Here is a 22522-nt window from a genome sequence, read left to right as displayed (position 1 = left end):
GCTTTTAAATTTTTTCTTGAATCACTAAAAAAACTCCAACAATGTTTTCTTTTGCAATTACCCCCGATTGAAAAAAAGTATTCTTTTGGACTAAAATACCTTTATTTGACCAATGATTACAGCATCCTTTTTTTTTTTTTTGTGTGCCGGACTGGCACCAATATGTATCTGACCGACACCAAAATGTGCTAGACTGGTCCAACACATTGATTTCATAGTGTTGGTCCAACTGCCAGACCGACACCAAAATGTGTCAGACCAACAAAACATGTGCCACATTGATACCAAAATGTGCCAGACCGGTCCTGCACATTAACCAAAATAGTGCCGAATGAAGCCGGTCCGACAGTGTTTTGTGTTGGATCGGTACTATAAAAACTTGGGTACAAAGTAAAAAAAAAGGTATTTTGGTCATAATTTTATTGACTATTTGAATGGGATAAAAGCGTAAAACACGATAAGCATTTTTTTTAGTGATTTAAAAAGGCTTTGGAAAAGGGCTGTTTCAAGTGATTTTTTCCTTAAATATAAAAGGGAAGACCTTGACTACCATGTGTTCCACGAAGAGGTGTCACATATTCATGTAGACTTCAAACATGCCCTTCTTCCCCTCAACGTCCTTTCGACCCTTATCTTCTACAGCGACCAATTCTAAAGTTGTGTTCACAAGGCCAATGAAAGTCATGTCTCTCTTTCTAGGGGTATTCCATTCTACAAAGAGATTGTCTATAAAGTGAGAGGGTATAATCATTCGTGGCCCTTAAATTTTAAAATGAGTAATTGTAAAGGTGTCATTGAATAGACATAGAGTTTTAAAAAAATAATTTTTCGACCTCGTGACGCATCTCCAAGCCATCCAATTTGACATTTAATGAGTGTGAATAGTTGTGAGAATCATGTACAAAAGATAAATCATCTCTTCCTAAAGGACCCCTTTTATTAAAAAGACTCCAAAAGATTTCCTACTCCGTAGGAGTGCACTATCTATTTACTCCCTTGGGCAACCTAGGGATACTTTTTACATCTCAAGTTTTGGAGTCATGATCTTTGGAATAGTCTAAGCAAATTTTTTCTTTTATAACAAACACTCTATGTACTAAAAAAACACTAATGCCTAAAGATTGAATAGAGACCATCCAATCTTAAAAGGGCTAGATCTAAGCGTCTCATATTCTTCTTTAAAAAATAATCATCTAATAATTGCTATATGGTTCTCAAAATTTTATACTAAAAAAAAGTTACCTGGCTAGGTGTTGGTGGGAGTAGATGCAATGTACGGTCGTGCTGGAGCACAATATATGCACTCTAAAAAGACCGGGGTAGTTCATTTCATTTCGAGGATCTGTTTGAATGGACCACTAAACATGAATTATGGCTCTTTTTAGCAGGAGCATTTTCATGTCTTCATCCCTTTTTGAAACCTGCTTGTGTTGAAAACAACCCCAAATAGAAGCTAAGCAATTAAAATTATGTCCCACAGTCTAAAATTATACTGAGGGAAATATCGCTAGGACTGCCGTCCAAAGTCACCCAAACATGTGTGGAATTAGGATACCAGTATCTATTTTATGATGTTTTGGCCACCATTTGCAATTTGTATGTAGTTACATGGTCTTAGCAATTTTCAATTTCAATCAATTTCCTTAGTTTCATCTTCCCTAGGCCTACTCAATATCTTAGTAATAGCAATAGAAGTGCCTTGTAAGCCTAGGTCTTTTAACCATAACCATTCTCGAGAGGATTAGAGATGGCAGATGCTGCAGTGACATTCTTCTTGGAGAAATTGGATTCACTTATAACCCAAGAAGCAAGGCTCCTCTCTGGCGTGCACAAGGACATCGTTTGGCTTAGGGATGAGCTAAGCACCATGCGTGCATTCTTGGAGGATGCAGGTAGAAGGAAAACTAAAGAACCCCTCATAAGAATTTGGGTGGAGCAAGTAAGAGATGTCGTCTATGATGTTGAGGATATCCTTGATGAATTTGTCATCAAGATGGAGCCGCAACACCGATTTTCGCTGAAGAAGCTCATAATTCTCCATCGAGTTGGAACCGAGATACAAGGCATTAAGGCACGTATTCGTGCCATTACAGATAGGAGAAGGACTTTTGACATTCAAAGGAAAGAAGATGATAAAACTCTGGATACTTCAGGTTTAGAAAATCAAGATCCAGTTGCAGCTTATCCTTACTTTGAGGAAGCCTGTATTGTAGGTATCGAAAGTGATGTGGAGATTTTGGTGGGATGGCTGCTAAATGGAAGTTCAAAACTTGAGGCAGTTTCGGTTGTAGGGATGGGTGGGATAGGGAAGACTACTCTTGCTAAGAAAGTTTATAACATGGAAGAGATTAAGATGCACTTCGATTGCCGTTCATGGGTGAGTGTATCACAGTCCTTTACATTAGAAGCACTTCTAACAGCTATAATAAATGGCTTTTATGAAGATGAAAAAGAAGCAATTCCTATCACCGTTGAGGCAATGGACGAGAGGCAGCTTCATCGATACCTTAATCTGTACTTGCAAGAGAAGAGGTATCTTGTTGTGTTGGATGATGTATGGAGTGAAGATGTTTGGAATGGTGTAAGAATTTCTCTACCAAATTGTGAACATGGAAGTCGGATTGTCTTCACAACTCGGTTGAGGGATGTAGCTTCTTTGACACAAATAGAGAGCCATGTGCATAACCTTCAACCCTTGGCAGATGAGGAGGCTTGGACCCTATTTTGTAACACGGCGATTCGGCAAAACGATCTAAAGAATTTCACTCAAGAATTGGAAGAGGTGGGAAAACTTATTGTGAATAACTGCGAGGGTCTACCACTGGCAATCGTGGCTATTGGGGGCATGATATCCAAGAGAGCGATGGCAGTGGCTGAGTGGAACAAAGTGCTAAAGAGTATCAACTGGGAGTTGGCTAACAATTCCTTGTTCAGAAGAGTGAGAGGGATCTTATCGATGATTTATAATGATATGCCACCTCTACTCAAATATTGTTTCTTATATTGCTGTTTGTTACCAGATGGTTATGAGATCAAACAAAACACATTAATCAGGTTATGGGTTGCAGAAGGATTTGTAGTAACTCATCACGGATTAACCAGGGAGGAGGTAGCAATGGCATATCTTAAGGAGTTAATTGTTAGGAACTTGATTCAAGTAGTGGGTACTCGCTTCAATGGGCAGGTGTGCCGGGTCCATGATGTAGTGAGAAAACTTGCTCTCTCCATTTCTGAGAATGAGAATTTTGGGGCAGTTATAACTGGTGTGGAGACCAAATTAGATGATAAGACTCGGCGCACCTCAATCCATGAGTTCCATGATAGCTTCATGACTCAGATACAAAAGTCGCGCCTTCGCACCCTACTCATGTTTGGTATGGAAAAATTGCCCTATCCTCTATCCTCTTTTCTACCCAAATTTAGATTTTTAAGAGTCTTGGACATGGGAGGTGTTCATATTCCTAAACTACCTAATGAAATTGGGAAATTAATTCCTCTAAGGTTTTTAGGATTGAGGAATACAGGGATACAAGAGCTCCCTAAGTCACTGAAAAAGCTTCATAGACTAGAGACGTTGGATGTCATGGGAAGCAATTTGGAGTCATTGCCCTCTTCAATCTCGAGCCTGCAAAATCTGAACCATCTGCTTGTAAGTCGTAGGCAGTTTTCCACAAAGGAATTCATGACTGAATTGTTTGAATCTGACACAAACCTCCTTTATGATCAATTTGTTCCAACTAATGTTTGTATCAGGGGCAAAACAAGCCTTCATGCATTAAAATACATCAGAGTTGACAGTGCTCTTGTTAAAGAGTTGGCAGATTTGGTTCAGCTTGAGAGACTACATGTCCAACTAGTGAGAAGGGAGGATGGGAAGAAGTTATGGGCCAGCATTCAAAAAATGCAGCGCCTTCAGACCTTGGTACTACTATCTGTAGATCAACACGAACCCATGTTCATTGATTCATTGCCTTCTTTGCCGCCGCATCTAACCCAACTGCTCACTGATGTGGTTTTGGAAAAGCTACCAAACTGGTTATGCTGTCTTTCTAGCCTCACAGAGTTATGCCTAATTTCTTCAGCATTAGTGGAAGATCCACTTAGTGCTCTACAATCACTTCCCAATTTGGCAGTTCTAGTTCTTTCAAAAGCATATAATGGGAAGACCATGGGGGCTGATGGAATAGGAGGATTTCCCAAGCTCAAGTTTCTCATATTTCATAACTTGGAAGAATTACAGTGGTGGGGAGGAATGAAAGAGGGAAGCATGCCAAATCTCAAGTCCATGTATGTCATTGGATGCAAGAAGTTGAAGATGTTGGATGAAAGCTTTAAATTTCTGACTTCAATTCAATATTTCTTTCTCGGAAATATGCCAGAGGAGTTCGTAGCCAGGCTGAGATCTGATGGTGGGGAAGACAATTACAAAATTCAACACATCCCTGTCATTGAAATATTTTATTTGATTGATGGGGAGTTGGTCTCAAAGTACCTAGAGTGATTCTTGGGCATTTGGAAAAACATGCACAAAACCTGGATGCATATTGGTTTCTCTATATCAGTGTGTTTGAGGACCTGGAGAACGTCATTGCATGGTGCATCTCCCAAGAACATATACCTTGGTCTTGGACTTCTATCATGGATGAGATCACACAAGCCTTACAGAGTAGAGAAGTAATATTCAGGCATGTAAACAGAGAGCGCAATGGAGATGCTGATCGATTAGCCAAAGAGGCAACGTTGTCCTAGCTTTATGTACTCTTGCTCTCTTTCGTCCTGTCTCACCTATTTCCTTTGTTCTTCCTTTTTTTTGTATCATTTTAATGGAAATTTTCCGTCTTTTCTCTCCTTTTACTTTCACATTTTGTTTACCCTTGTACCTCTTAATTATCTCAGCGAAATTTACTTGCCGTTCAAAAAAGAAAAAAAAAGAAGACCTTGTGAAGTCCACTTGGACTCAGCTGAGTAACTTAGTCTCGGCATGGAGCCATGGCGAGTTTGTATTTACCAATTCGGGGTTGTAGGGATGTAATTATTTTTATGATATTAGTAGTACTAAATCACTAGGTTGTTAGGGGATATTTTGGCAATTTAGATGAGTGGCTTCAGCCAAATGACCTACCCCTGCAACCTAGGTTTATAGATCTTAGAAAAAATATTGGAAAACATTTAAATTCTTGATGTAAATTGTTGGAAGATTTAAATCATAGATTTTGGGTACACTCTATTTGAATGAGAATCTTGATAGGATCATGGTTATATCTGTAGAAGTTTACATGCATCTCCTCTTAAATATCCATTACTATACATATCCTTTTATTATCCAAAATGCTGTTTGCCACTTTGATCCAAATTTATCACTGAAGTGGAGATATTTTAGAAAAATAAAAAATGCTTAATATAAATAAAAAAAGTGTTGAAAAAAATAAAAAAAAGACAAAAAAAAAATCTACTAAAATATAAAAAGCATATAAAAAATGTTTAAAACAAAACACATTCAAATGAAGTTGAAAATTAATGTAAAAATGGATTTTAACGAATCGATTTTTGAATTAAAGTGAGTATTAATGACCTAACCAATTTTTACCATAATGTAAAGAATATTAAAAAATGCATTACAAACCAAATTCCTTATTTTTAGAAATTTATATACATTTTTTTTTAAATACCTGTCGATCACCAGTTGCTTGTTTTGATCTAATCGGGATGTTAGCGGTTAGATCACCCAGTTTTTCCAACAATGCTCTGAATGACAGAATCAGCTTTGAAATGATGTAATTTTTAACCCAAATGTGTATTTGGGGTGATCCAAAGCTTGAATTGAAGATATCTTCAAAGATATGCACCCTTATCTCTATGGTTGTTTCAGAATCTAGACATTAGGGCACTTCCCCCCAAAAAAGAATAATCCAGAGTTTGGGCTTCAAATTGTGGTTGAATACTTGCTGGGAAAATCAGTGATGAATTTAATTTTTTTGGTGTTAAAATTTCTAATAATTAATATTCTTTGATCAGAAAATTCACAAATAAAAATAAAAATTCTTTGACCAGAACCCATGAATTTCTAATATATGGATTAGAACCCATAGATTTTATCTTCTAGATTGATTTGGAAGCTTCTTTGATTGATCTAGAGTTAAAGTATGGGTAGATTAGGATTTGGTAACCACTGCAAATTGATACACTATCCATTGACCAAATCAATCAATTCATGTGAAATTTTTGGGTTTTCGCTTGTGGTGAGAAGCCTCTTTAGAGGAGAGATTCCTGAACTGTTTTTGTTGAGGAAATGGTTTTAGATCTCTAGCTTAGCATTTAGCAAATGCTATAAGTCAATGCTCTTTTCAAAAGAGTGATCTGTCCTACATTTTTGTGAGATGTCATATTGTTGTGGGTATTTAGTCATCTAGAATGATCAATCTTCGTTCTCATGTAAAATCTTCATGTGTAACAAGGACTCATCTATTTTCTTAATTCAAAGAGTGAAGGCATAAAGTAAATTTGTTATGAGAAGTTTACTCTTATGTGCAAGTTGTAGCTGTTTTTGTTTTGCTGACATATGCACTTGATTTAATGAATTGTTTGATGGTTCTATTCTTTTTGCCTGTTTCTTTGATACTATTTTGTAAATGAGTAATTTTAGTATTAAAAGTATTATTTCGTTTTGGCACAAGGAAAATTTATGAACATATGGTTGAGGTATTTTTATACGTTATTTCTGTTGCAAAGTTTATTTTTGCTTCATTGAGGAACCATATACTTTCTTTCTACCTAGGATCGTGAATTTATATATTGTAGCCATGGATATTAGTTTGATTATTCCTGTTGCTTATTCTAATACCCTTGCAGGAAGACAGTTGTTCAACATCTTCACGGTGTATACTGAGCTTTATTTTCAGTTTTCTCAGTAATATTATGGAGGAAGAGGATATAAAGAGTGTCACTGTTATTTGGAAGGGAAAGCAAATCACTGTAGAGACTAATTCAGGCTCTACTGTTGAAGAGCTTGGTCAGAAGCTGCAGACAGTGACGAATGTGAAACCTGAAACAATGTGGTTACTTGTTCCACGCTCTACAAATAATAGCTCCAAATTACTTTTACCATTCTCACATGAGCACTCAAAATTAAGCTTGCAAGAAACTGCTGTTCTCAAGGTAAAGACTTTATTTGTGATTCAGTGATAATATATCCATTTTCTTCTAGTAAACCTGATGAACAACTCTACTTCTTGTCTTTGCCTTATTTCTTTCATTTTTAATCATGCTATTATTGGAGTTATTGAGTTCGTTTCAATTGCATATAGCTTGTTTAAGTTGCAATTATTTGTTTGTAGAATGTAATGTGTTGTATGATGGTTTTATATTTATCAAGCTCTTTCCTTATTGTTTTTTTCCAGCTGTTTTAGCAATTAGATTGTTATTTGGGTACAAAACCAGGAGTTTAAATGTGGAGTCATCTTTATGCATGTTTTCTGAATATTGCAAGGATGTTTCTTAACTGTCTTCATTACTGTCTATTGTGGCTTCCCTTTGTCATAATGATCGTTATCTATTGGTCTCACCAATTCTAGATGGGATTTAACCTTGGAAGGCTTGATGTTCCGCATTTGATTTGTGGTTGTCCTGTACTTTCTCTAAATGCACGTTTTTGTGGCATATTTGTTGTAAGAAATATGTTTTTACTTCAGTTTACACAGGACATCTGAGGTGCCATCTAAGCTGATCATGTATGGATGCTGTGGCCCACCTTCTTGTTTTTTTCATGTCCCAGCTTGTTGCTTGTATGAAATGGCTTCTAGTCCTTTGGATTAAGTTAGTCCCTCATATCTGTTCTCTCTCATTCTGGTCACTAGTGGTACAACCATAGGGACTTCATATTATGTTGGCACGGACTAATTCCTCTCTCATTAACTTTTTCTCTTCTACACAATCATTCAGTATTCCATCTTTGTGGTGATGGAGTGGCCAGTTCTTTATGGAGCTGTATCCAGGCTGTAAAGCTGAACGCTAGTATCTAGGGAAAATTACAAAAAAACCCCAAGACTGAACAATTTATGCAACTTACCCCCAACCTAACCTTTTCTCTCAGTTTTTTTCCTACAACAAACTTTCTATGCAAATAACCCTCCCAACCCAAAAAAAATAAAAAAAAGACTAAACTACCCTTAACACTATTCCACATGCCTCTCTCTCTTCGGCAGTAGAACCTGTGAGACACAATGCTCCAGTAGTAGCAAAGGGCGCTCCGGCTGTAGTGCTCCGGCAGTTGCAAAGGGCGCTCCGACAGTAGTACTTGCGGGACATAGCGCTCCCGTAGTAGCAAAAGGCTCTCCGGCAGTAGGAAAGGGCGTTCCGGCAGTAGCACTTCGGCAGTTGCAAAGGGTGCTCCGACAGTAGAACTGGTGAGACACAACGCTCCGGAAGTAGCAAAGGGTGCTTCGGCGGTAGGGCTCCAGCAGTGGCAAAGGGTGCTACTGTAGTAGAACTTGTGAGACGTCAAATCTCGCCAAATTGATTTTTTTGTATGGGAAGGGTATTTCCGTCTAAAAAAGGAACTTTTTACCTTGGGGGGGTTTTTGCATAGAAAGTTTATTGTGGGGAAAAAAGTAAGAGAAAAGGTTTGGATGGGGGTAAGTTGTATAGATAGTGTATTTTGGGGTTTGTTTTGTAATATTCCCTATTATCTATCCATCTATCTATGAATAATGTTTTGTTTTTTTAACTATGTACTCATCTACGTGAACAACCTTCTCTACATTGCATCATCTTATATTGCATCTTTACTGCCTATCCATATATAGTTCTCAGCAGGTGCTCGACCTTTTTACCCTGACATTGTCTCTCTTGTGTGGATTTCTTTCATTTATTTGGCTTTATAAGTGAGGAACATATCATTGGCCAAACTTCAATGAGTGTACATCAAATTGCAACTAGTGGAGCCAACTCATTTTTCTCCGCTCGCAAACAAGGTCTTATGCGTTTACTATGTCAAGCACTGTTTTATGTAATTTCATTGCTTTCATTGATTCTCTGTGTTCCCAAGGAATGACAAGGATATGAAGTTGTTTCATTTGTGATTAATTTTGGGAACCTATGAAAGTAATCCTGTATATTATTCATAATACTTTGGATCTTATCACCACAGATTCTTGAAACTTGTAATAGGGCATTTCTTGCATGCATGGAACTAGCTTGGCAAGTTGGCCCACAACTTGTTTAATCTTTATTCGATTCAGTCGTGTGGCCAGACAACTTGTCAAATGGCATGGTCATTCTTACTTGGTCAACCTCCGTGATCATTACTTGGCCAATCGTGTTTAATAGATACCCTATGATGGTTTCCTCAGGTTTGTCTAGTCTTTGAGGCCCAGAGCAAGATTGCTGACCTTTGCTTTCATTTACACTTGATCTAAATACCAATTTAGGATTGTACTAGGTATGAAAAAGCTATTAATGGTGCTCATTGGCAAGAGCAATTTGTAAAGAGTTCCATGCACTTGAGCAACTAATACTGGAGACTTTTTTTTTTTTTTTACATAGAAATTCCCATATGTTCCCATCCATTAGAACTGTACATTACTATACTAGCTTGTCATCCTTTATGGATATAATGCAAAACTGGTTATGGAGGGTCTGTGTTGAAATATCGGATTGATTAATAGGAAACATTATTTCATATTTCCAAACTTTCAAGTGCTCAGGTATTGTTACTAGTAGCTATGAAACGATGATGGGATACCATGTGAGCATAACAATGCATTCATATGTATAAGGATCCATTGGCAAGCCCTAGTTATATGTCAGAGTCCTCTTTGCCAGTAAAAGAAGGCTACATATAGTTTCAAACAATTCCCAAGGTGATCATGTTCCTCCATTCTTCTCTATCAAGGGTCATACCCTTAGTAAGACCAAAAGTCACCATATCTTTTCTCATTACTTCTATCCATGTCTTTTTGAGTCTTTCCCTTGCCCTTTTAGAGTCTTCCACTTGAACCAAATCGCACACACCTTCTAACCTGTGTTGTATTAGGTCTACAATGCACATGACCAGCCCACCTAAGTCTAATTTTCCACATCTTATCGCCTATTGAAGTGTGGTTTAAGTGCATTGTGTTGACTTCTTTTTATGTGAAGCATTCCAAATATCAGATTCTTGTTCTCTGATCTTTGTACATAGCGTAATGATTAACTGGAATGACCTGACCATTATTTCTCATATTAAAAGTAAAATACTTCAAACACTTTTTTTTTTGAAACATATGGGGCATTTATCTTACTTTATAGAGAGTCACATTAACTATTCAACACAAGTATTTATAGACATCATATCTCGAGATCATTTGTCAAACTCTACAACCACTGGAGTTCCACTTGAACTTGATGCCAGGTATTTGATTGTGGAGCTGGTAGACTTCTTATTTCAGACGTTGAACCTTACCTGACTTTGCATCTGTTAGTTTTTTCGGTGGCTTTGTACTGTCCCCTGAGAGATTGCCTCTCGCTGTTATGCTTTGGAATATTCAGTATACTGTGTCTAAAAACATTAATGTTTTGCCTATGCTATCTTATCTGATTTCCAACTAATACATATGCCGAATTTGATTGAGCCGGTTTTCGAGGGATTAGTCAATCTACTACTGACTATAGCATCTTCTTTAGTCTTCCTTTTAATCCATGGTGCCACAAGAAGCATGGCGCTGTATCCTTGTTAAATGCTAAAGATGATTATAATCTGTTCATTACTTGAGATGAAACAGTTTGCCTTAGAGCTTGTTTTAGTAATTCTGGTGTCGAGATAGGAATGCTTACCTTTCCATGAAGATATAGTGCTCCACAAAGTTTGTTCAATTCAGTATTTCATGACAGGTCCAAGCATTCTGATGTAGAAGGTGATTTATCATAGGGAATGCATGCAGGGATCATCAGTTTGCCTCTATGTTACCTATACTAGTATAAAAAACTGACTTTTTCACTAAATCCTTGACCGTAGACACAGTTATTAGGGAAACAAACTTTTCAGTTTTTTCTATGAAGGGGCTTGATGCAGTGAAAATCAAACCAACAAGTAAAACAAGAGAAGTGGAAGCTCTAGTTTCTTTTCATAAAATAATTACACTCTAACATAATGTTTCTCATGGGCATTAGCCCCCTTTTAATACAAGCCATCAGAAATAAAATAAAAAGAATATCCTCTCTCTCAAAATTACGCAAAATCTCCTGATGTATATATTTTTGGGAAAATTACAAAAAACCTCCATGACTACACTTTCTATGCAACTTACCCCCAACTAAACTTTTTCTCGTCCTTTTTTATCCAAAACAAACTTTCTATGCAAATATCCCCCCAAGGGAAAAAGTTCATTTTTTTAGACGGAAATGCTCTTCCTGTACATAAAAATCAATTTGGCCATATTTGACGTTGACTTTTGGACCCCAGTTGCGCATTGCCGGAGCGTGCCATTGCATTGCCGGATCCAATATTCCATAAACTTTTGCCAGACCGCCCTAAGACACCTACCAGACCGAAACTAAGTACTGCTGGACCGCCCTTTGCAATTGTCAGAGCCCAGTGACTTCAGAAGTTCTACTGCTGGACCGCCCTTTGCAACTGCCGGAGCCCTGTGACTTCAGAACATTTACTGCCGGACCGTACTTACAAAGTGCTGGAGCCTTATGACTCCAGAGTTGCCGGACCGCACTTGCACAGTGTCGGAGTGTTGTGCTTACAGAGTATTCCACAGCCGGACCACAATTACATAGTGTCGGAGCCCTGTAACTCTAGAGTGTTTCACTGTCAGACCGCACTTACACAGTGCCGGAGTGCTTGATCCATTGCCGGACCGCACTTACACAGTGTCGGAGCCTTATTTTGGTGGGATAGAGGAGAGAGAGGCATGGGTAAAGTAAAAGTAAGAGAGGGTACTTTAGGCATTTATTTATTTATTTTTTAGTTGGGGGTATATGCATAGAAAGTATATTTTGGGGAAAAAAGTGAGGGAAAAAATTAGGTTGTGGGTAAGTTGCATAGAAAGTGTAGTATTGGGGGTTTTCGTAATTTTCCCTATATTTTTTTGAACTTCACGTGACTCCCTCCTTTCCATCTTTAAACACCTACTTTCTCTCCTTCTAGATCCATCAATCTAGAAAATATTCTCTCTCTCCTAGGTAAGATATTCTCTACAAAATCCCATAAAACTAGGAAATCACTCTATCCCGTAAAAATAGTAACAAGCCCACCATCATAATAGGATCTCCCTTAGCACCTACGTAATCTACTCCCAAGTATTCATTAAGTTATCCTTTTATGGAAATGGAAGTGCTATCATACGCTAGAGTAATCCTTAAAAGGGATTACTCTTATCCGAACCAAACTATTAATGATTTTAAGATAATGATCTGACATATTTTTTCAAGGAAATCCTAGAGGAAGATCTAGATGGTAAGAAGTGGGAGAACAACCTCAATCTGTACTGTGATAGAGAAAAGCTTTCTAAAAAATGTAACTTACGAGCCTTTCAAACAACTTTTTAAAAAATACTCACATTTCCTAAAAAACATTGACTCTTATTATCTTTGTTTTTTTTTTTTTTTTTAAACTTGTTAACATACTTTATCAAACTAACCTAAAAATCCTATTTCTAACCATTGACCCTAATAACATAAAAATAAAAATGCACCCATAACTCTAAAAATAAAATAAAAATAAAAACAATAATAAATTTTTGAATCAACCCATTCTTGATCTACATCAGGGCTATTAAGAGATATCTAGTTCTATTTCCATTTATCACATTAAAAGGTTATTTTGGTAATGAGGGGTGGTTTAGTCTCTTTGTTGTGGCCATTTGTACATGTAAGCATATTTACTCACATAACTGTAGTTTAAGGAACAACTTTCTAATAAATAAGCTCTTGTGTTCACACATCTTTTGTTCTCACGCTACCAAATTCCAAACTATCCATTCCTCCCAGAATCATTGGCTTCCATTGCTTTAAACTACAAGAAGAGACTTATTTTTTGAGGAAACAAATATCTGCAGAGGAATTTATCTTAAATTTTTGCTCTAAATGGTTCTTTTCAATTTGATGTTTTTGGTGTAGCTTAAATACTGAAAAGTTGTAATAAAGTCTGGACGCTCAAAGAAAGTAGTCAGATCGCTTGGGCCTTAGATAATGTTTACTTCTTTTCCATTTACTTTGAGTATTTCTTTTTTCCTCTTTCAAAGTTACATAACATATATATTCTGTGGTTCAAATTATTTGCAGTGTTTGAAATTAGAGTAGTATTTACATTGTTCCTTAGTAGATTTATCCATCACTCGTAGATTTGCCTTATGTTTCAAGCGTCTAATAGTTTTAGACACTTCTTGGCAATTTAACTTGAGTGGCACTGACTGACTTATTTGTGAGTTTATTACAAAGTTGGATAAAGTTGTTTAATTTATGTGGTCTCAATGGATTTGTGGAATATTTGATTGTTTACTGCTGATTATGTTGTCAAAGATAATTGTTTTACGTAGAACATTGTTTTCTAATTCCATTTATATGTTTATGTAATTCCTTTTCCCTCATCAAGAAAATGGGTATATGTGTAATTCCATTAATACAACATTCTATGCGTACTCAATTGGGAAGTATGTAGGCAGGTGATTAATGGAACCGTTCTTTGTGTTTATTCTTGTATTATTTTTGTTACGGCAGTGGAAATCTATTCGGATGATGGGAGTGTTTTCAGATGAAATTGAAGAGGTTTCCCATGATAGTTCTAAACCAGATCTAACGATCGCTGGATTTGATGAAGAGGAAAAGAGATTAAGGCAACGCACATTTGGGAGGCCCCAATCTTCATTGAGACTTCCACAAGGACCTTATATCTTTTGTGATTTTTGCACACTCAGCATTCCAGGAATTCAGGTTTGTGTATTGCTTAATCTTTCTAGAAAATCAATCGAAAGAATAGTAGCCTACTTTGTAAAGATAGCCATAATATATTACAGTTAAGACCCCTTACAGATATTCAGATACTTAAGAAAACATGTGATTCCAAGCAGAGCCAAAAGATTTCCTTATGGATAAGGCATATTGCTTTAATAGCCAAAAAGATCCCACTTTCAATAAGAACAAAGAAATAAAATAATGCAACCAAGATTGCTAGCCTTCCTCATTATCATTGGAATAGTAAGGGCTAGACCATTTTGGGATGGACATGGTAAATATGATTCTTTATCTTTTTCTTCTCCTCAATGATAGGTTGGGAAATTTGTGTCCTCGCCATTTCATGGGTTCTGTTATCATAGGAATTAAGTTGACTGAATAGCTGCATGGGTTTTTCCCTATGCAGTTTATTCCAGTAAATAAACTATGTACATTTCTATGAAAATTGCCTATCACTTGCATGATAGGATGGAAATTTTCCCTTGTAATGTTTATGTCAGTAGTAATCTGACTTGAGTCTTTGTTTTCCCCTCAGATCAAACCAAAGAACTTTCCTTTAAGGGCGGCACATCTTTATGCAAGCTGTAATTGCCCATGAACTCATCCATTTATCACTAACAGTAGAAAAAGCCCCTTCTGCCTTACAATCATAAGGCTTTTGACAAGGATAATGAGGACTTCCTCTTATGTGAACTTAAAAGATATGGTTACAGGGAAACCTTTATCAATTGGATGAAATTGTTCAACTCTTACCCTAGGTATTCCATTGTCCTAAATGAGACCACCCTTTGGTTACTTTAAAGAAGAAAATGGGTTAAGACACAGCGACTTGCTCTCCCTTATCTCTTTGTTCTAGCCATAGAAGGCTTTAGCAAGATCATTGGCAAGGAGGCAAGAGGGGGGAAATTTCTACCACCTAAGATTCCGAGGGTCACATCCACCCCTTTCCACTCAGTCTATGCAGGTGACCTTCTTGCTTTTGGCAAAAGTAACCCATGAACCTACCAGTCCCTTAAAACCACCCTTTTGGAACTGCAATGCTCGGTGCTACCCCCAACTTACCTTGGTTTACAACTATTCGAAGGGAAACTCACCTTCTGACTTTGCGAAAACTTTATAGACAAATTTGTGCCTAGGTACAAAGGATGAAAAATTGAAACCCTTCAACACCAAGGAAGACAAGCCCTCATAAAATCACACGTCAACCTAATTGTACATCACCGGTGTTCTATATACAAATGCCCCTCCATCACAACCAATGCTCTCAAAAAACTCCAAAGGGACTTCCATTGGGGCAACCAACTTAACCAAAAACATCCAAGCCTTGTCAATTGGAACTCATTTGTAAACCGAAGCATGAAGGTGGGCTTGGTATCAAAAGAATCAAGGAAATCAACCAGGCCTGTTTGTCATGCTGGGATGGAAGCTGGTGAGCTGAGAAGATATTGTGTGTGACACTAATTACTAAGAGTTACATTAGGAGATGCCAATTGTGGGATTCTAGGACATAAGGAGAGATTCATGGGAAAAGGCATATATTGCAGGATATCAAACATAAAAAAGCACTCCATTGAGTAGAGTACAATGATGGGATGAAAGATATCAGCCAGTTTCCCTCTTAATATGGATGCTTCTCCCTTGAAAGTGTCTATGAGGTGATTGACGAACACAGGAGCAGCAATGATGTCCTAACAGCAATATGGAAAAGCTTGATCCACCCTAATGTTTCCTGGTTTACTTGGTTGGCATACCAAATGAGGATGCTCACTTGATCCACCCTAATGTTTCCTGGTTTACTTCATTGGCATACCAAATGAGGACGCTCACAAATGATAGACTTTAAGGATGGGGACCCCCATTGGAAAACGCATGCTACTCGTGCAAATCAGAAAGGAAGAGCTATGACCACTTGTTCACATCTTTCACCTTTGTTAATTACCTGCATACCATGTTGTGGAGGTTTAACACAAGCCTTAAGACCCAGAGCCTAATAGCAAACTGGTTCCAAAAGAAATTCCGTAACAACTTCCTTGACAAACTTTGGAAGGTCTCTCTCCCTACCGCGACACCAGACATATACATATCTCCCCCTCCTCCCACACCCACACACCCACATACACACAAAAAAGGAAGAAGAAAAAAACCCAAAATGGAAAAAAGGGAATATCTTGAGCTCATTTACAATAGATGGGAGTTATGGCCCTCACACTGAGAGCTTTGAGTATATAATTCTGTGTGATGAAGTGAGGAGACTTGTATGTTGGGAGATCTTGAGAGCCCCGTACATTTCAGTGTTGTATGTTCCCTTTTGTACATTTCTCAAACAATACAATGGGTGGGGTACCGGCTGAAACCCCTTGTCATACTTATTGGGGTGAAAAAATAGTAATTTGATATGAATGGCACAGACTGCTATGAAGAAGAGCATGAACTGGATATCAATGTGCCTTGTTTTTCCTTTTGATCGATAAGTGGATATCCACATGCCCCAAACTATAGGCAACAAATTTTTCTGACAGCAAGAAAATGCCATTCTTCACAATTGAAGATTCTTGATTTTGTGATATTTTTTTTGGTCATTGTTGAATACCTCAATAGAATGGAAAAACTATAGTTGTTGGAAATGCCTTGTGATCTAGTAAAATAGGATTCATGTGTCTTATCTTGATAGAATTGGCATTCCATCAATTTGGAATCAGTTTCCTGCTTTTTTGGAGTCACGCATCAATCCACTGTGATTAATGCCATCCAGAATCACGATCTGATAAAATAGGAATCTTGATTCCTATACTGTTTGAATCACTGTTCCATCGATTTGGAGTCGAGATTCCTATCATTCAGGAATCACACACCAATCCACTAGGGACCATGCCAAAAGTTTTAACGAGACAAGATTTAGAGTTTCATATTATTTATAAGCTTGAATTCCGGGTTCCATATAGTCAGTACGATTATCCAGGGCTCCTATATTATTTGGATTGATGTCTTTATGTATCTACTTTCTAGGAGCTTCTAGAACTGCAAGAAAACAATATGTCGTACGTGTTTCTCATGCTTATTTCAAGGACGAAATAAGGAACTGTGTTTTCTAACTAGAAAAGAGTCTTTGACATGTGGACCTCAAGCTCTTAGAGCATCATATGCTTCGATGCTTTATTGAAAAACCGTTGAACATCGGGGTCTATCGGAAGTGAGAAACCAAACCAATATGTTGTATGTGTTTTTCATGCATCTTTTGTTGTGGAAAGAAAGATATGCATCTTCTCACCCAAAAATGAGTCTCTATGATGTGGACCTCAAGCTGCTAGAGGGCCATGTGCTTCATCGCTTGAAAAACCCTTTCAACACATCATGGTCTATCAAAAGTGAGAAAGAATTTCTAATTTCGTGAGGAGGGTGATGAAGTGGTTAAGTACTTACCATTCGTACCCGCAAGGCTCAAGTTGAAGATTCTGGTTGAGGACACTTAACTACAAAAAGACATCGCTATCAATAAATCTAGAATTTGCATTTGAATCTTGAATCCATGTTATTAGAAGTTCGATTCCATGTTGATCAAAACATTGTTTGGTGCATCTATGAACCCGGGTTCTGATGTTGTGGATCTAGCTTCTAAATGATTCACTATTCCTAAAAAATGGGATCAGGGTCTCATATATGAATCCCAATCTTGTGCACCTATGGATCACATATTTTGTGAGATGGAATCTACATTCCCAACTTCTAGGGATCGGGATTCCAAAAGTTTTTTGGAATGAGATTCGAGGAATTTGGAATCATGATTTTTATATTCTAAGAATCACGATTCATCCTGGGAAATGCAGAATCGTGATTCCAAACCGGAATCGTGACCTCGATACACGATTGGGGGGACTATAGGCAAAACTATACCTTGTTTTCTTTGGTATAAAATGTAACCCTAGGCCTAATTGGGTATTACCATATTTCTTAAATTTGGAACATTTAGGTATTTACAGTTTTATGGATCTTAATTTAAAAGGAATACTACTATCATAGGCTTTACAATGTAAAAGTTTGTATTGTAGCAGATCCAGCGAAGGAAACTACCATAGTCAGTTTGTCTTCTACTGCATGGATTCATTTAATCATGGAGAATGATTGGATTTGTATTGTTAATTCCTTTCAGTTGAGTCCTCCACCCACTGAAGTGTTACAAAGAATGCATATGCTTGCTAGTGATCCGGGCATTGTTGCTATCATGAACAAGGTGCTGATTCTATTTCATCCATTGAGTTTGTCATCCGCTATTTATTTCATTAACAGTCTGTCTTGGATGTTTATTTTTCTGACTAGTGTTCTTTCGTTAATTAGCATAAATGGCGGGTAGGAATTATGACAGAGTTAGCTCCAGTTGGCTATGTTGGGGTCAGTCCTGAGTGTATTCTTGGATTTAACAAGGTGCCTCCCTCAAGCTATTTCAATTTAGCTTCAGGAACTGGATTGATTATTCTAATGGTCTGGTTATCATTCTTTATTTGAATGAAAATCCATCTTTTTACAGAATCATGGAGAGGAAATTTCACTTCGGCTCCGTACAGATGACCTCAAGGGATTCAGGAAATATGAGAGCATAAAGAAGACTTTGTTGCATGAGCTTGTAAGGCTTGATCCTGGAACATGTCTTCCTATAGTTATCTTTAATCTTCTTGAATTGGTGTCATAAGTGCTACTTGTCAGTATATTTGTCTTCTGATTTTATTTTATTTTTTATGTTTTTAGGCCCACATGGTACACTCTAAACATGATACGAACTTCTATGCCCTTGATAAGCAGGTAACAAGGAGACTTCTCAGGTTTAAATCTATTTATAATTAGATTAAATACCATTACTTAATATTTTAATTCCTTGTGTACAGCTGAATCAAGAAGCTGTCACTTTAGATTGGACAAAATCTAAAAGACATACCTTGAGTGGAACCAGTTCAAAAGATGATTATGAATGGGAAACCCAGATAGAAAGAGTTCATCATGCTCCAAAGCTTGGCGGTAGAAGTCTTAATCCAGGCATTCATGTACGAGAATCTTCAGTGGCTGCTGCCTATATTCGATTATTATAGAACTCCTCTGATAATGGTTCCGAAGAACCCAAGAAACAGGCTGATGCTATGGAGATCGACTCTTCCAATATGAATTCTAGTGGTTTTGTGAATATGGGAGAGCCTGATCCTGATGATGGGGATTCGGTGAAAAGTAAAAAACTGACCCTTGGCCATGAGGAGCCTGATCCTGATCCTGATGACTGTTGCCTCCCAAACAGTAGCATCATGGAGTATATGAACACATCATTGCCAGATCCTGATGGTTTTTGTGACCATAAAATAAGCGAGGAACCTGATCTTGATGATTTGTGTGACCATAGGCAAAGAGAAGAACCTGATCCTGATGATTTGATTGACCACAGGCGAAGAGAAGAACCCGATCCTGATGATTTGTGTGACCATAGGAAAAGAGAAGAACCTGATCCTGATGATTTGTGTGACCATAGGAAAAGAGAAGAACCTGGTCCTGATGAATTCAGTACAAAGAAGGGCATTTTGAAACATGTGTCTGAACCTGATCCTGATGATGATGAGATCCATGAGGAGCCTGATCCAGATGAAACAAACAGCAAGGTTTTGGGAAATGAGTTAAAAACCAGTGAACCTGATCCTGATGACACTGGTGTAAGTGAAGCCATGGCAATTGAACCTGATCAAGATGATACTCAGGACATCTCTGAGGGTTTCAAGCCTGATCCAAAAGAGCATTTAGAAACACAAATCAATGAACCAGAACCTGATGATTTTGAAAAGGCAGTAATCAATGAACCAGACCTTGATGATTCTGAAAATGCAAGGACCAGTGAACCAGATCCTGATGATTTCGATAAAGCAGGGACGAATGAACCAGACCCTGATGATACTGAAAAGGCAGGGGCCAATGAACCAGATCCTGATTATTCTGATAAAGTGGGGACCAATGAACCAGTCCGTGATGATTCTGAAAATGCTGAGACCTTTCAAGCAGAAGGCATGGACTTGGATGAGCTGAGAAGGATTCAAGATTCTGTTACCATTGTCACCACCCGCCTTCAAAGTTCAATTGAGAGGCTGAAGGCCGAAGCTTCTCCCTTCGAGGCTGCTTCAGTTATTTTGACTCTGTTCAAGATTCTTAGGTGTATGGCATGCTTATTCACTAACTTCAATAACTCAAAGCGAAGTCAAAAGTCAGTCACTGTGAAGAACAATTGGAGTAGAGGAGACTAATGTTAGTGACTTTTCGGATCACATTAACTTTTTTTTTTTGGATAGATTAACTTCTTTTGGGAAATTCTGAAGAAATTTAGAAAATATAATAAAATGATATTTAAAATATGTTTATTTTTTGGTTATTTTGCCTCTTTCAAGATTGATAAGTATGTGACATGGACATTCACTATCTTCAAGAACTCGAGTATGTCCAACGTCAAGCACTGGGAAGAACAACTTTAGTCGATGTGTCGAGACTGATGTTGGTGACTTCTCTATATAAGTTTTTTTTGTGATAAAATAACTTTTCGTGGAAGAATAAAATAAATAAATAAACATAATAAAACGATATTAAGATCTGAGTAATTGTATTTACATTTATTAATCTTTCATATTAGTATTGATGAAAAGTGATAACATAGAATTTGGCTTTAGTTGCGAAAATGAACAGATGTGAAAATTTTAGAATTCAAGACTGAAGGATTGCAAGTCACAGAAGATAAGGTTACACCCCCATCTCGACCTGTGTTGCACGATTCAGATGATTTGGGTTGCCTTTCTAAACGTAACCAAGTCAAAAGCAGTTTTAGGAGTTCGCAGAAAAGAGTAGGATTTGCTAATATAATAACAAAGTTTAGAAACGTGATCTATACAATGGGTGTTTCAAAACTGCGTAGGTGGGTGGACCATCCACCCCACAAATCCATGTTTGTAAACTAGATCGGTGATCAATCTAAATCGGTTTGTTTCGACTATCTAGAGAAATATTTAAAATTTAAAATAAATATAAAAATAAAATATAAGTTTATAAGGTGGAGATTTATAGGGACTCAAGAAAATATTAAATAATAGAAAATACTGGCATATGCTTACTAGCCTACAAGTACATATAGGCCAAGAGCCTAGATTGAATCTGGACAGATCCAATGATCACGATTGCATTTCATATTTGAATTTTAATTTTTTTATATATATCCAAATCGTTTTAAATTTTGGACATGTGTTCTTTAAAAATATTAGAATCCAATAAAAAATCAAAAAATTATTTCGTGAAAAATAAATTGACCAAAATACCCCCAAAATATTACAAGGGTATTTTGATCAATTTATATTTTATGAAATATTTTTTTAATATTTTTATTAGGCATGCATTGATGAGAAGGACAGACGTCTAAAATTTCACATGATTTGGATTTGTACAAAAAAAAAAACTCAAATAGGAAATGAGATCGTGTCCGTCAGTACGTTCTAAATTGTTGGGCCTATATGTAGTTGTAGGCTAATGGGCCTACACCAATATTTTCCTTAAATAAATATCGAGAAAAAAGAAAACAATGAAATCAAGTTTTAGAGAGAATTAGCTTGGACTAATGCCTTTCCAAAACTAGTTGGGTCATGATTAATTCTAGAGCGAAATTAGCGATTATTGATTCAGATCACCAAATTTTAAAATCGGCATTTTCAAAATGCCATTTTATTGTGTGGAGAAAGTAGTGAACATGCCAAAAACCAGTTCAGATTGGTGATCTAGAAGTTCAAATCACCATTTTACTGTAGAGAATTGTCGTTTTACTGTGTGGAACAGTTGATTCCCTTCTAGACTTGGTCATTTTCCTATATATATACAAAACCATAATAAAGTGACCGATTCCTAGGTCGGACCGAACGTTTAGACCCAACTCAAGACCTGAGGAATAGACCCAATCGAGGTCCGGGTCCGGGTCCAAATATTGGACTCGAACACTATTCGAGTGGGGGTCCAAACGGATCTAACTGGCTTTAGGTCCAAATCCGGTAATAATTTTTGGGTCCCTTTATATAAAAGGAAAAGTTTATATAGAGCCTAGGCTCTAAACGATCAAATTTGAGCTTATCTCAAAATTTTCACTAGAAGAGGTCGTTTGATGCCCAAGTATCTTCAAATCGATCATCTCGACATCAAGATGCATGGACATGAGAAAAAAATGGATTTCAAGTTTTGAAAATAGTGTATTTTGTAACATGTTTTGGACAGTCAATTTTCAAGAAATTCAAGTTTTCATAGGTCTGTCGATCTATACTAGTTTTGAAGCTTTAAACTTTATAAATAAATATGAAAATATATTTTAAGGCTATTACAAAGATTTCCAATATTAAAACGACATTTCTTGAAACTATTTGAAGGTAGGCTCTACTTTGATTGTTTAGAGCCTAGGCTCTATACAAACGACACCCTATATAAAACGACCCGGTCTCTATATGGCCAAGCTAGAAATGCTGGCCTCTTAATAAATCTATTTTTGAGATGTATTTTAAGATTTAATTTTTTAAGACATGTAATCTCTAACATGGAGATCATG

The 22522-nt window shown here is 37.1% G+C and overlaps 3 protein-coding genes across 3 annotated transcripts; all 3 read left to right on the top strand.

The window, feature by feature from the left end:
• The first annotated feature begins 1670 nt into the window (after window positions 1-1670).
• On the top strand, window positions 1671-20307 carry LOC18424672 (uncharacterized). The gene is made up of 8 exons (XM_020661723.2): window positions 1671-4755; window positions 6850-7155; window positions 13702-13914; window positions 18083-18163; window positions 18268-18354; window positions 18458-18553; window positions 18676-18729; window positions 18813-20307. The coding sequence occupies exons 2-8, from the start codon at window positions 6916-6918 to the stop codon at window positions 19011-19013; spliced, it is 972 nt and encodes a 323-aa protein (XP_020517382.2). The 5' UTR covers window positions 1671-4755; window positions 6850-6915; the 3' UTR covers window positions 19014-20307.
• On the top strand, window positions 1748-4849 carry LOC18424671 (disease resistance protein RPM1). The gene has a single exon (XM_006829260.4). It carries the CDS (start codon window positions 1748-1750, stop codon window positions 4499-4501), a length of 2754 nt encoding a protein of 917 aa, XP_006829323.1. The 3' UTR covers window positions 4502-4849.
• Window positions 19062-20307, top strand: LOC148779914 (uncharacterized). The gene has a single exon (XM_088852371.1). It carries the CDS (start codon window positions 19062-19064, stop codon window positions 20199-20201), a length of 1140 nt encoding a protein of 379 aa, XP_088708497.1. The 3' UTR covers window positions 20202-20307.
• Window positions 20308-22522: the final 2215 nt, after the last annotated feature.

Source organism: Amborella trichopoda, chromosome 11 (genome assembly GCF_054954075.1).
Source record: "Amborella trichopoda isolate Santa Cruz 75 chromosome 11, AtrichopodaSantaCruz75HAP2 v2.0, whole genome shotgun sequence".
NCBI classification, from domain to species: domain Eukaryota; kingdom Viridiplantae; phylum Streptophyta; class Magnoliopsida; order Amborellales; family Amborellaceae; genus Amborella; species Amborella trichopoda.
Note: the sequence above shows the minus strand (reverse complement) of the source record. Positions and strands in the feature narration are given on the sequence as shown.

Bases quoted from the DNA above. Each gene is read 5' to 3' on its own strand.
- LOC18424671 (XM_006829260.4), top strand. From the start codon at position 1,748: ATGGCAGATGCTGCAGTGACATTCTTCTTGGAGAAATTGGATTCACTT.
- LOC148779914 (XM_088852371.1), top strand. From the start codon at position 19,062: ATGGAGATCGACTCTTCCAATATGAATTCTAGTGGTTTTGTGAATATG.
- LOC18424672 (XM_020661723.2), top strand. From the start codon at position 6,916: ATGGAGGAAGAGGATATAAAGAGTGTCACTGTTATTTGGAAGGGAAAG. The intron at 7,156-13,701 runs GTAAAGACTTTA...TTGTTACGGCAG, and splicing joins AAGAAACTGCTGTTCTCAAG to TGGAAATCTATTCGGATGAT. The intron at 13,915-18,082 runs GTTTGTGTATTG...AATTCCTTTCAG, and splicing joins TCAGCATTCCAGGAATTCAG to TTGAGTCCTCCACCCACTGA.